Source organism: Petromyzon marinus, chromosome 75 (genome assembly GCF_048934315.1).
Source record: "Petromyzon marinus isolate PM22_M1 ecotype Great Lakes invasive population chromosome 75, UKy_Petmar_22M1.pri1.0, whole genome shotgun sequence".
Classification (NCBI taxonomy): domain Eukaryota; kingdom Metazoa; phylum Chordata; class Hyperoartia; order Petromyzontiformes; family Petromyzontidae; genus Petromyzon; species Petromyzon marinus.
Window position 1 is genome coordinate 1,289,891 of NC_133741.1, and position 13,176 is coordinate 1,303,066.

At 51.0% G+C, this 13,176-nt stretch overlaps 1 protein-coding gene across 1 annotated transcript; it reads left to right on the forward strand.

Moving 5' to 3' along the window:
• Window positions 1-526: 526 nt before the first annotated feature.
• On the forward strand, window positions 527-12,875 carry LOC142907187 (uncharacterized). The gene is made up of 7 exons (XM_076056440.1): window positions 527-889; window positions 1,729-1,810; window positions 2,806-2,978; window positions 3,705-3,765; window positions 5,934-6,051; window positions 12,084-12,534; window positions 12,858-12,875. The coding sequence occupies exons 1-7, from the start codon at window positions 608-610 to the stop codon at window positions 12,873-12,875; spliced, it is 1,185 nt and encodes a 394-aa protein (XP_075912555.1). The 5' UTR covers window positions 527-607.
• Window positions 12,876-13,176: the final 301 nt, after the last annotated feature.

Genomic DNA, 13,176 nt, shown 5'->3' on the forward strand with positions numbered 1-13,176 from the left:
GGGGAGGCCTGAGACAGGTTGTTCAGATAATTCGCTATGACTGGCGGTGGTGGTGGTGAGCGGGAATTGAACTCGGGTCTCTGCCAGGTTCGTAGCAGTGCTAGCTGCTGCGTCCACCGCTCAACGGTGGACGCACACACGCACGCACACACACACACACGCATGCACGTACACACACACACACACGCACACACGCGCACACCTGCAGACGCGGTGGCCACGCTCGAGCCTCTCAGGGGAAGTGCCTGGGTTCGATTAAAAAAGTCGGGCTCCTTTCTGTGTGGCGTATTGTAGATTCTAACCGAAACTCAAAATATATTAAAAGTGTATATTTTTTTATTACCAGGTAAGGCACACGATTCTCTATACGTATAGCTAATTTTCAGAAGCGACCTGGGTATCACAAATGATAGCTCGGCCAAGTGGCTTATCATTGCGTGGGAATTGATAACAGCAGCCAAATACTCGAAAAACGCGACATCGATTCGAAATATGGTAAATGGACAAACCAGAAGACCCGGAGAAAAATCCACGTGATCACCACGGGGAGAGAGAGGCAAACTCAAAATATACAGCGGGCATCAGGGTCAGGATCAGAATCAAACCCATGATTCTCCTGTATACCAGACAGGGTAGTGAACATCTCCTAACCACCATGAGATTGTCGTTATCAGAATCGACGCAGCGCCGCAGGAGGACGGCACTGACGCTGCGCCATTGTTGCTGTCGTTGCTGCCTTTCCCCTCACAGGGCGAACCTCCATCAGGTGATTAAGGAAGCGGGCGAACAGCACATCGACATGGACATGGTGAAGACGTACACCTGTGGCATTCTCCTCTTCCTGTCCCACGTCAAGTCGAGGGGCATCGTCCACGCGGACATCAAGCCGGTGAGTGGGTACGCACGCGGCGCTAAGGCTCGCGCGCGTGACTTGGGTGCGGAGGTCGAGTCGCTAATCTGGAATGAGGAGGTGGTGGTAGCGGAGGCAGGGGTCACGATACACCTCTGGTGAAGATGATCTGGTACGAGCGAAACCGCAGTGTGGAGAGTCGATTCGCTGTTGAGGACTCGTAGCGCAGAGAAATCCCAGTCACAGGGATCGCAGGGTCGATGCGCTCTCTCCATCTGATTCCCCTGTTTAGTACAGGCAGTCCCCGAGATATGAACATTCGCATTCATGCACGTCCGCACTAACAAACGTCCACACTCACGAACATCCGCAATAAATGAACGGACCGCCGTAAGACGTCTGACTCATGACTTGCGAACTGAACCACGGAACTATTTTGTTCGGCGGAGCGATCCTCCACAAAGATGTAAAAAGTCTCAGCATCCCACGTGACCCACAACAGTGAAACCATTCCGACTAAATGTAAGTGAAAATAACACCAATTTATTTTTGCACTGCTACTGGCCGGAGGGGTGGTTCAAGGATTTGACGTTCGTTTGATGCATCATGTACAACATTTCATCTAATTTATGACTTCATTAGTGGAACCGCAACACATCTTATGACTGACTGTACGTACAATTAATTGGCGAGTTCTGACGTACGAACAAATCCAACTTTACGAATGGATCTCAGGAACATAGCCCGTTTCGTACCTCAAGGACTGCCCGTGTGTATACATGTATTGTGGCGGTGCGTCATCGATCCACTGCTAGCTGAATGCTATCCCCATAACCTCTCGAGTGTCAATCCCCTTCCTGCTTCTCCTTTTCGTACAGGACAACGTTCTGGTCAAAGACACTGTGGCTGGCACCGTGAGGGTCACAGACTTTGGGTGCAGCTTCTTCATGTACAGTCAACGTGAGTGGCGTGTCTTTGTTTTTTGTCTCTGACTCTGTATGTGTATGTGGGTGTCTGTGTGTGAGTGTCTGTGTCTGGGTATATCTATATGTGAGTATATGTGTGTGCATGTGACTGTGTGCTGATGATGTTGATCAAAGCTCTTTGAGTTCCACAAAGACAAAGATCCCCTGTGTAGCCTAAGCAGACTGTAGAGGCATGCGGTTTTAGCGAGTAGCAGCTATGAAGGCCGGCACTACACACGAGGGGTGGGTGTCCAGCACCCTTTGTCTTCCTAGTGTCGATATTTACTACACACGCCGCAGCCAGGTACTCATTTGAGGCTCATTCGACCTATCGGAGGCCCAGGACCGGTTCAGATAATCGTCACCAGTGTTGATGTCGGCTATGAGCAGAAATCAAACTCGAGTCACCGGGTTCGTAATGCAGTGTGCAAACCGCTGCAGCCACCTCTCCCCACACACACGGTGAAAAAACCAACCACCATTTGCTACTAAGTGGCGGTGACGTCACCACGGCGCCTGTGTCAGGCTATGTGCACCTTCAGGCAAAATTTAGTGTTGAACGCAATGCTGGCAGGAGGCCACAGGACAGACCCAGCAGGTGCCATGCGGTTAACTGACTAAGATGACTGACAGATGAGTGTATAGCTTTAACAGACTGTAGGACAAAGTGCTGTTAGCAAGTAGCACCTATGAAAGCTGACACGACACACGATTTGATGAGTAGCCAGCAACATGTCCGGCCAACTTCATCTCCCCAGTGGCGATGTTTACACACCACACCAGGTATTCATCTGAGGCTGAGTCGACCTCGGGGAGGCACAGGATCGGTTCAGACAACCGTAACTGGCCATGAAGGGGAATCCAACTCGAGTCTCCGCCAGAGTTCGTAGCGTAGCGTAGTGCTAACCCCTACACCACTGCTACCCAGCCACAGACATATGATGACACACATGTACGTATATATATTTATAGTTGTTGTTATTGCTGCAGCCCCACACGTGGGTAGGACACGGTTCTACGTGGCCCCGGAGCTGCTGCTGGGCTACCTTGTCACCTATGCCATCGACATGTGGGCCCTGGGTTGCACCGTGGCCGAGTTGGTTACCGGCAGGGAGCTCTTCTCGTCGCTGAGCAACGAGGACCACCTCCCCTGCTGCATCGAGGTAACGGAGCAGGCTGTCCGGGGCGGTCCGGGGCAGTCCGGTCCAGTCTGGTCCGGTCTGATCTCTCTCTGCTAAAAGCACTTGCCCCCCAAAAAAATCTGTTAACTAAACCGCTTTTTGTGTTTAGTTCATTGTCCTTCCCCCACACCTCCAATTAGCATGGTTGGCTACGTATGGTCCGAAAGAAGCTCAATATACACACATACAAAGCGATATGGGGCTCTTTGACTTTGTGCATACGGGGTCAAAGATCGTTGTCTTTTCACACTGTGTGTACACAAGCTAAAGCCGATGATTCCCCGTATAGCCTATAACAGACTGTTGGGGCGAGTGCTTTTAGCGAGAACCTATAAGAGCAGGCACAGCACACGAGGAGATGGGTGGTCAACACCTCGCCCGGCCGCCTTTGTCTCCCCATTGACAATGTTTACACATCGCACCAGGTACTCATTTGAGGCTGAGTCTACCTAGGGGAGGCCCAGGACCGGTTCATAAATCGTCATTGGTGTTAGCTGTGAGCGGGAATGGAATCTGGGTCGCCAGGTTGATAGTGCAGCGCTCTAACCACGACACTCAACACACACGCACTCAGATAGTCTATGTGTGTGCCACAGTGCCAGCATTGCTAGGCAGTCCTGCTGCTAACTCGCTACTAAAAACAGGGCTCTGTCGAGGCTAAGACTGTTGTGACCCTTTTGTCTCTGTCTGTAAACCCCGTGTCTGCAGATTCTCGGGAAGCCCCCAAGATGCTTGGTGGATGGAGCCCCCTACAGAAATCAATACTTTGGTGAGTTGAAGGGTTGGCGGTGGGCGGGAGCGAGCTAAAACTATAACCTTTTTGTATTTACCAGGGATAAGGCGCCGACTGAGATACATAGCTTTTTTTTTCAGAAGCGACCTGGCCATCACAAGTGATAGCAGCTCAGCGAAGTGGCTGATATCATAATCATCATGGCATGGTAATTTATAGTGGCAGCCAAATACTCTTAAATGCACAGTTCTACAGACTTATACAGAACCAGAAACCCATACTAATATAGAGCCATACTCAAAGAAAACTATAGAGACAGAGACGCATATAGAACCATAGACACCCACAGAAACCCACAGGCCAATACTATTGTAGTTACATAGAATGGGTCACTACGGCGCGTAGCGCTGGTTACTGACAGAGAGGAAATATGGGCGTAACAGCCGACTTGCCAGCCGAGCATGGAATGCCACGGAGTGGGTCACTAGGGTGCGTGGCGCTGGCTGCTGGCAGAGAGGGGCATATGCGGACGTAGCACCCCGGCCGGCTGGCGGAGCACTTGATAGGCCTGGGTAAGGGATGTGGGGCAAAGTTGACCGAGGGGACACGTGGGGTATAGCCCAGAACCTTCTGGTGGGTTCCAGAAGGGGGCGTAGCCAAGGGCGGAGCCAGGCAGGGGACACATGGAAGGTGGCTCAGAACCTTCTGGTAGGTTCCAGAAGGGGGCGGAGCCGGGGGCGGAGCCAGGCCACGCCGGAGGACATAAAAGGGAAGTACCGAGGCTGGATATGGGCTGTCTGTTGGTGGAATGGAACCCAACGTGCTAAGTCTTCGTCTCTGGCGTCGTGGTTCAAACAGCGTGCCGGCTGCTCTGACCTGTTTGTAGTTATCCCGTGTGTGAACAGTTTCTAAAAGTGTAGAATAAATGTATGTTGCCTCCTACTTATTAGTGTCTCAGAAGTGATTCACTACACTAACACTAAACTATTTTAATTTTGAAACGTTTGATGCCCCCCTGAGCTATGCAGCTCTTTTTTCAGAAGTGACATAGCTATCACCAAATGATAATAGCTCGACAGAAGTGGCTGATATCGTTACGTGGGCATTCATAGCAGCAGCCAAATACACTTAAACGTATGATGATTCTAAATGTGGAGGGGAATAAACCGGAGGACCTGGAGAAAAATCCACGCGATCACCAAGGGGAGAGAGAGAGATGCAAACTTAAAATATATAGCAAGCATCGTCAGGGTTGGGATTGAACCAACAACCTCCTCCATACTATGCGAGGTAGTCAACATCTGCTAGCCACCGTGGCGCCCGGATTCAGTTTCACGGGGTGGCACTGGTGCTGTTGTTGTTTGGGCCACTCAGTAACCCCCTGTGGTCATCAAGAACCATAGGTTTGGTGAGTGGGTGGGTAGGTGAGTAGGTATGGTCGATGGGTGAGTGGTTGAGTGGGTCCGTAGGTTGGAGAGTGCGTGGATATATGGGTGAATGGGTGTTTGAGTTAGTGGTTAGGTGAGTGAGTGGGTGTGTCGGAAGGTGGATGGGTGGATGGGTGCGTGAGTGGGTCTGTAGGCAGGTGAGTGAGTGAGTGCGTGGGTAGGTGGGTGAGTAGGTCGGTAGGTGGGTTTGGTGAGTGGGTGTGTGGCTAGATGAGTGGGTGAGTCGGTAGGCGGGTGGGTGAATGAGTCGGTGGGTAAGTGGGTGAATAGGTGGTTGGGTCTGAACATGGGTGGGTGAGTGGGGGAGCGGGTGGCTGAGTGGGGAGTGGGTGGATGAGTAGGTGAGTGAGTGGATAGGTGGGTGAGTGGTTTGGTGTGTGAAGGGATGAGTAGCTCGGTGGGTGAGTAGGTACGTGGATGGGTGGGTAGATCGGTAATTAGGTCGGTGGATGGGTGGGTGAGTGGGTGGTGGAGTGGGTGGCAGAGGGGGTGGCAGGGTGGGTGGGGGAGTGGTGGGGGAGTGGGTGGGTAGGTGAGTGGGTGGGTGGGTAGGTCGGTAGCTGGGTGGGTTAGTGGGGAGGTGAGTGGTTTGCTGGGTACATGAGTGGGTTGGTAGGTAGGTGAGCGAATGGGTTGGTGGATAGGTGAGCGAGTGGGTTCATAGGTAGGTGGGTGGGTAGACAGGTCAGTGGGCGACATGGTGGTTGGTGACTCTGTGTCTCTCTCTGTCTATCTCTTTCTCTGTGCCACCTGCAGACCGTCGGGGCAAACCGTACAGCCCAGAAAAGCGACGGATACCGAGAAGGTACCCCCTGGAACGCATACTCTGGGGACACAGCCAACAGCTGATAAACTTCATCAGCTGCTGCCTGCGGTAAGAACCAACAACAACCGCGATTCGCCACTAAGTGGCGGTGACGTCACCACGACGCTTGTGCCAGGCCATGTGCACCTTGAGGCCACGTGAAGCGTTGAACGCCCGCGGGCAGAAGGTCACGGGGCAGACCCAAGTGCCACGGGTCGACTGACTAAGATGACTGAGATGACTGGCTGATGCACCACCTGTGCCTCCTACTGTGCCAAGCTGCTGTGCTTTAGCCACCCGGCGCTCCGCTCGTTATTGTGAGCGTTGCTCCTCCGCCCTCCGTTGTTGTTGGAGGGCGACTGCCTCCAACTGCCCAGTAGCATCCTTCACGAGCCTCCTCCACAGAGGCCGATCTTGACACCGCTGGTACCAGTCATCGGCAAGTCCACTCAGCTCCACGTCCTCCTGTACCACATCACTCCATCTCTTCTCTAGCCCGTGCCGCCCCCGTTTAGCCCCCTCGATCCAGCCGAACAAAAACTGTTTCGGCATGCGGTGGCTGGGCATGCGGGCTACATGACCCAGCCAACGCAGCCTTGCCTGCCGGAGGAGCTCACCGATGAGACCTTGCCCAGATCTTTCAAGGATTTGTGAGCTCCTCACACAATCCAGCCTGGTTAAACCCACGATGGATCATAGGCAGGCTAGCCTAAATGTTTCTAACTGGCGAAGATGTTCCATTAGGTGGGTCCACGTTTTGCAAGCGTAGAGAAGGGAGGGAATGACCGTGGCCGAGAAGACCTGAAGCTTAGTGCGGAGCGACAGACCAGGTAGCTTCCACACAGCGTTACGCAACCAATGAAAATATATTGCTGCTCGACTGATTCGGAGTGAGATCTCTGCTGTTAAGCTGGAGCCGGTCATAAGCACACTGCCCAGGTATGGGAAACTCTCCACTCTCTCCACAACTGCCCCATCACCGACTGGGAGTTGTGGGGGTGGAGTGTCCGATGGTACAAAATACCCAGGCAGGTGCTTAGTTTTGGTGGGGCTGATGGTAAGGCCCCATCTCTTAGTGGCATGCTCCAGTCTCAGCAGCAGCGTCTCCAACTCCTCCTCTGAATGAGCAGCTATTACCAAATCAACCAAATCAATCAAATCAAATAAGAACCACACCCACCAACACCTTCCCACCCCACCATCCCCACCCACATCTACCCACCCCCTCTCATCCACCTAACCACCACTCCCTCCCACCCCCTCCACCCCCCAATAATTACCCCCCACCCACGCCTATAGAGACCCACAGAGACCAATACTCACAGAGACGCATACGGATCCAAAAAGACCCATAGAGACACACATAGAACAAACGTATAATGAACGTTACCACGCGTCTGTCCTTCCCCCTCCTTGATCCCTACCCCCTCCACCCCCATGCCCCTTCCCGCGATCCCTCCCCCTCCCTGCATCTCTCAACAGATGGGATCCCAAGATCCGCATGACGCCCGAACAGGCGCTGCGTCACAGCTGGCTGCAGACCGCGGCCGCGACCACCACAACTAGCGCCACCACCACCACCACCAACACCACCAACACCACCAACACCACCGCCACCAGCACCACCACCACTAGGATCCCCAGCGCCACCACCAACACTGCCGCCACCACCGCCATCACCGCCAGCAGCGCCAACGCCACCACCACCACCGCCACCAGCACCGCCACCACCACCACTGCCAGCGCCACCACCGCCAGTGCCATCGCTGACAGCGCCACCACCGCCACCACCAAAAGGATCGCCACCACCACCACCAGCGCCACAACCACCAGTGCCACAATTATCAACACCGCTACCACCACCACCACCGCCACTCCTGGCTCTGGAGCTGCCGACCCACGGTAAGCCTCTCTCTCTGCTGTGTGGCATGGAGATGTTGACTATCTCGCCTGGCATGCAGGGGTCGTGGGTTCGATCCCAACTCTTGACAATGCATGCTGCTGTATATTTGGAATCCGTGTCTCTTGCTCTCTCTTTCCATGTTGGTTGCGTCGAATTTTGTCCACATTTAGAATCGACATCACGGTTTAGAGTATTTGGCTGTCACTATGAATATCCAGACGATGATGATGATGATATAAGCCACTTCGTTGGGCTGCTATCACTTTTGATAGGCGGGTCGCTTGTGAAGAATATCTACATAGCTCAGCGGGGCATTACCTGGTGAAATAAAAAGCTTAGTTTTAGTACGGGTCTCTGTGGGTTGCTGTGAGTCTCTGTGAGTCCCTTAGTTCTGTATGATTCTCTGGATCTCTATAGGTCTCTATTAGTATGGGTCTCTGGGAGTCGTTATCGGTCTCTATGAGTATGGGTCTCTGTGGGTCTGTATGGGTCTCTGCAAGTATGGGTCTCTGTGGGTCTGTATGGGTCTTTGTGAGTATGGATCTCTGTGGGTCTGTATGGGTCTCTGTGGGTCTGTATGGGTCTCAGTGGGTCTGTATGGGTCTCTGTGGGTCTGTATGGGTCTCTGTGGGTCTGGAGGGGTCTCTGCGAGTATGGGTCTCTGTGGGTCTGTATGCGTATCTGTGAGTATGAGTCTCTGGGGGTCTGTATGGGGCTCTGTGGATCTGAATGAGTATCTGAGTATGGGTCTGTACAAGTCTCTGCGAGTCTACTGAAACGTGCTTTTCGAGGATTTGGCTGCCGCTATGAATTCCCACCGGACGATGATGATATCAGCCATTTAACTGAGCTGATATCACCTGTGATAGGCAGGTAAATTCTCTGAAAAAGAGCGACATAGTTAAGTGGGGCCTTACCTGGTGAAATACAAAAAGTTTATTTTCAGTATGGGTCTCTCTGGGTTGCTGTGGGTCTGTATTGTTCCATATGAGTCTCTGGATCTCTATAGGTCTCTGTGAGTATGAGTATCCATGGGTATATATGGACTTCTGTGAGTACGGGTCTCTGTGGGTCTGTATGGATCTCTTTAAGTATGGGTTTCTATGGGTCTCAGAGTCTGTAGGAACATGCATTTAGAGGATTTGGCTGCTATGATGAATTCGCACGTGACAATGCTGATAATATCAGCCACTCGTTGAGCCGCTTTCACTTGTGATGGCCAGGTCGCTTCGCTGAAAGATAGCCACATAGCTCAGTGGGGCCTTACCTGGTAAAATAAACAAAAAATTGTTTAGTTTTAGAGTCAGTCAGTCAGTTAGTCCACCCACGGGCAATGGCGGGTGGTGGGGGTGCGAATGGGACCTCTGGCTAAAACAATACAATTCTCACGACGTTTCGACTGCAACACAAGCAATCATCATCAGGTGTGAAAACCACAGCAAGAAAATTTGAAAACAGTGGCGGTTTTTTAACGTTAGCACCACGGAGAGCGATTTGACAGTTTGTTCAGATGGACGAGTCAATCTATGTTCAGAGAAGAGGAGGGGGGAGACGAAAATAATGGATGCGGTCTGAAAGCCACCTTAAGCGTGATCAATCAAGACCCGAAATAGTTTATCAAATCCTTCCAATGATTGCTAAGCCAGAATCCATCTTCTCGGTTGAAATTGTCTCTGTGTTTGTATATGTGGATAGCCTCATGAACGAATCTCTCATGGTAGCCAGATGGCTTGCAAAGAACCTCTGTCTTGGAGAAGTCAATGTCATGTGAGCCTACTGAATTCTAACAGGGATCTACCACGGCCGAGGTGTTGGTCCTACCGTGTTTCAGGTCTGCTTTGTGTTCACGAATGCGGTCCGAGACATGTCGTTTGGTTTCTCCAATGTAACTACTACCACAGAGGCAACTTAGTTTGTAGACGCCAGGGTACTGTATGTCCGGAATCACATCTTTTTACAGACGGAACCAGATCACGGATTTTATGTAATGTGTTGAATCGGACCTGGATCTTGTGTTTATTCAAGATTTTGGAGATCTTTTTTGTGATCCCCGCAATGTAGGGTAAAGTGATGGTTTTGAAAGGCTCCTCAAGAGGGTCCTTCTTCATGGTTGGATTGACAGCTTTTGCAGTCACACCTAAACACATACCAGTTAATGATATCATTGCCCAAGTAGACGTGGCTCTCAAGGGCCTGGGTCACATCGCTGCAGACATAGCAATATCTGAAATCACTGCAACCCTCAAAAACGCTAAGATGCCAGCTAGCAACCTCAGTAAAGATGAGCGTTTTGAATTATATAAATTAAAAAAGAGGGATGACATTGTCATCCTCTCAGCCGACAAGGGCAATGCCACTGTCATCATGGATAAAATATAATATAAAATATATAATATAACAACAAAATTCAAGAATTACTCAACGATGGCAGCTATACAAAAAATACAAAGAGATCCCACCAACAGCCTCATCATAAAAACCAACAAAATCATTTCTGATTCAACCGCATTAATTGATCAAACCAAACAGTTCTTGTTGAAACCTTCTGCTGCCAGGCGACCAAGATCATACGGCTTACCAAAAATACATAAAGTAGATACACTACTTCGTCCCATCGTCTCTACTATCAACTCCCCCACCTACAAACTGGCTCGTTTTCTGTCTGAAATCCTGCGGCCTTTCACTGGAAAAACCACCTCTGCGGTATCAACAATCAAGGGTATTTCCCTGTCCCCAGACGACCTGCTTGTCAGTTTGGATGTAGTTTCCTTATTCACCAAAGTTCCTGTACCTGACACCATCGCAATCATTGAAGACTTGGTTCATCAACGACTAAACACTGAGGTACCCCCCCTGGTGACACACTGCTTAACCAATACATACTTCACTTGGAATGGAACTTTCTACAAGCAAACTGAGGGCACCCCAATGGGCTCCCCCCTATCTCCGGTTGTAGCCAACATTTTCATGGAGAAATTTGAGACTGACGCCAACCAGACTGCCACTCTGCACCCAACCTTATGGAAGAGGTATGTGGATGACACTTTTGTCATCTGGCCACATGGCCGGCCTGCTCTAGAAAAATTCTTCGAAAGATACCCATACGGATGCTTACCTGAAACCGGATTCCCACCACCATCCATCCTAGAAGAATTCCCTCATCAAGACTCTGCACCATAGAGCCCAATGCATATCCGACCAGGAACACATAGCCAGTGAACTCAAGCACGTACACCAAGCTCTTAAGGCTAATGGTTATTCCGACTACACAATCCGTAAAGCTATCACTCCAACCATGAAGAAGGACCCTCTTGAGGAGCCTTTCAAAACCATAACTTTACCCTACATTGCAGGGATCACAAAAAAGATCTCCAAAATCTTGAATAAACACAAGATCCAGGTCCGATTCAACACATTACATAAAATCCGTGATCTGGTTCCGTCTGTAAAAAGATGTGATTCCGGACATACAGTACCCTGGGGTCTACAAACGAAGTTGCCTCTGTGGTAGTAGTTACATTGGAGAAACCAAACGACATGTCTTGGACCGCATTCATGAACACAAAGCAGACCTGAAACACGGTAGGACCAACACCTCGGCCGTAGCAGATCCCTGTTATAATTCAGTAGGCTCACATGACATTGACTTCTCCGAGACAGAGGTTCTTTGCAAGCCATCTGGCTACCATGAGAGATTCGTTCATGAGGCTATCCACATATACAAACACAGAGACAATTTCAACCGAGAAGATGGATTCTGGCTTAGCAATCATTGGAAGGATTTGATCAACCATTTCGGGTCTTAATTGATTGGATCACGCTTAAGGTGGCTTTCAGACCACATCCATTATTTTCGTCTCCCGCCTCCTCTTTTCCGAACATAGATGGACTCGTCCATCTGAACAAACTGTCAAATCGCTCTCCGTGGTGCTAACGTTAAAAAACCGCAACTTTTTTCAAATGTTCTTGCTGTGGTTTTCACACCTGATGATGATTGCTTGTGTTGCAGTCGAAACGTCGTGAGAATTGTATTGTTTTATATTTTTATTCTTTTATTGTTTCCCTTCTACGTGACTTTACCGAAAGAACCAAGAATATGAATCCCTGCAGTCACGAAAGCTTTAAATCAAAATTTGGACCTCTGGCTGTAGTCGCGGTATGCTGGAGCACTGCTGTGGTGCTGCATCTCTCTCCACAGTGCGGAGCCGGAGCAGCCCCCATCATCATCATCAACATCCTCACCGCTCGCCCAGAACTCGGGAGATAGGGCGGAGGATATGGAGGAGGTGGTGAAGAAGGAGGTGGTGGCGACGGAGGTGGAGAAGAAGACAGGGGATGAGGAGAAGATGGAGACAGATAAGGAAGAGTCTGAGGACGAGAAGGATGACGAGGAGGACGACGAAGATGATGACGAGAAGGAGAAGCATAACGACAAGGAGGATGACAAGGAGGACGAGGAGGACAAAGACAAGAAGGATGACGACAAGGAGGAGGACAAGGACAATGACAAGGAGGATGACAAGGAGGATGACAAGGAGGATGACAAGGAGGAGGACGATGACAAGGAGAAGGATGACGACAAGGAGGATGACGACAAGGAGGAGCACAAGAAGAAGAATAACGACAAGGAGGAGGAGGGGGAGGACAAGGCACAGAAGGAGGACAACAAGGAGGACGAGGAGAAGATGGAGGAGGTGCAGCAGGAGCAGGAGAAGAGGAAGCGAGGGGGCCTGGTGTGTGTGGGCAGGGCGCTCCGCTCATTCCGCTCGTTTCTCCGCCGCATGCTGCTGTGTGGTGGCCGACCCACCACACAGTAAGGGGTGGTGGTAGTGGTGGAGTCGGTGCCAACCACCACCACAAGCAGCACCATGCACCCACCACCCACCCCCGCATGATACCACACACATCCTACACACACAGATACACACCACACTCACTCACCACACTGACAACACTCACCACCATGGAACAGGCTGTGGCAGAAGACTGAAGAGCAGACACCAGAAATGGACTGGACACTGCACTCACCACACGCACCACACACACACACACTACACTCACCACACTCCCCACACACACACCACACGCACACACACTACACTCACCACACTCCCCACACACACAACACGCACACACACTACACTCACCACACTCCCCACACACACTACACTCGCAGACTACACTCACCACACTGACCACACGCAGCACACACACACACACTACATGCACGAACACCACACTCACACCACACGTACACACACTCACCACACTCACACCACACATACACACAC

Coding starts and splice junctions, on each gene's coding strand:
- LOC142907187 (XM_076056440.1), top strand. CDS start 608: ATGATTCTCCTGTATACCAGACAGGGTAGTGAACATCTCCTAACCACC. Junction 890..1,728: donor TCCACGCGGACATCAAGCCG/GTGAGTGGGTAC, acceptor CTTTTCGTACAG/GACAACGTTCTGGTCAAAGA. Junction 6,052..12,083: donor TTCATCAGCTGCTGCCTGCG/GTAAGAACCAAC, acceptor CTCTCTCCACAG/TGCGGAGCCGGAGCAGCCCC.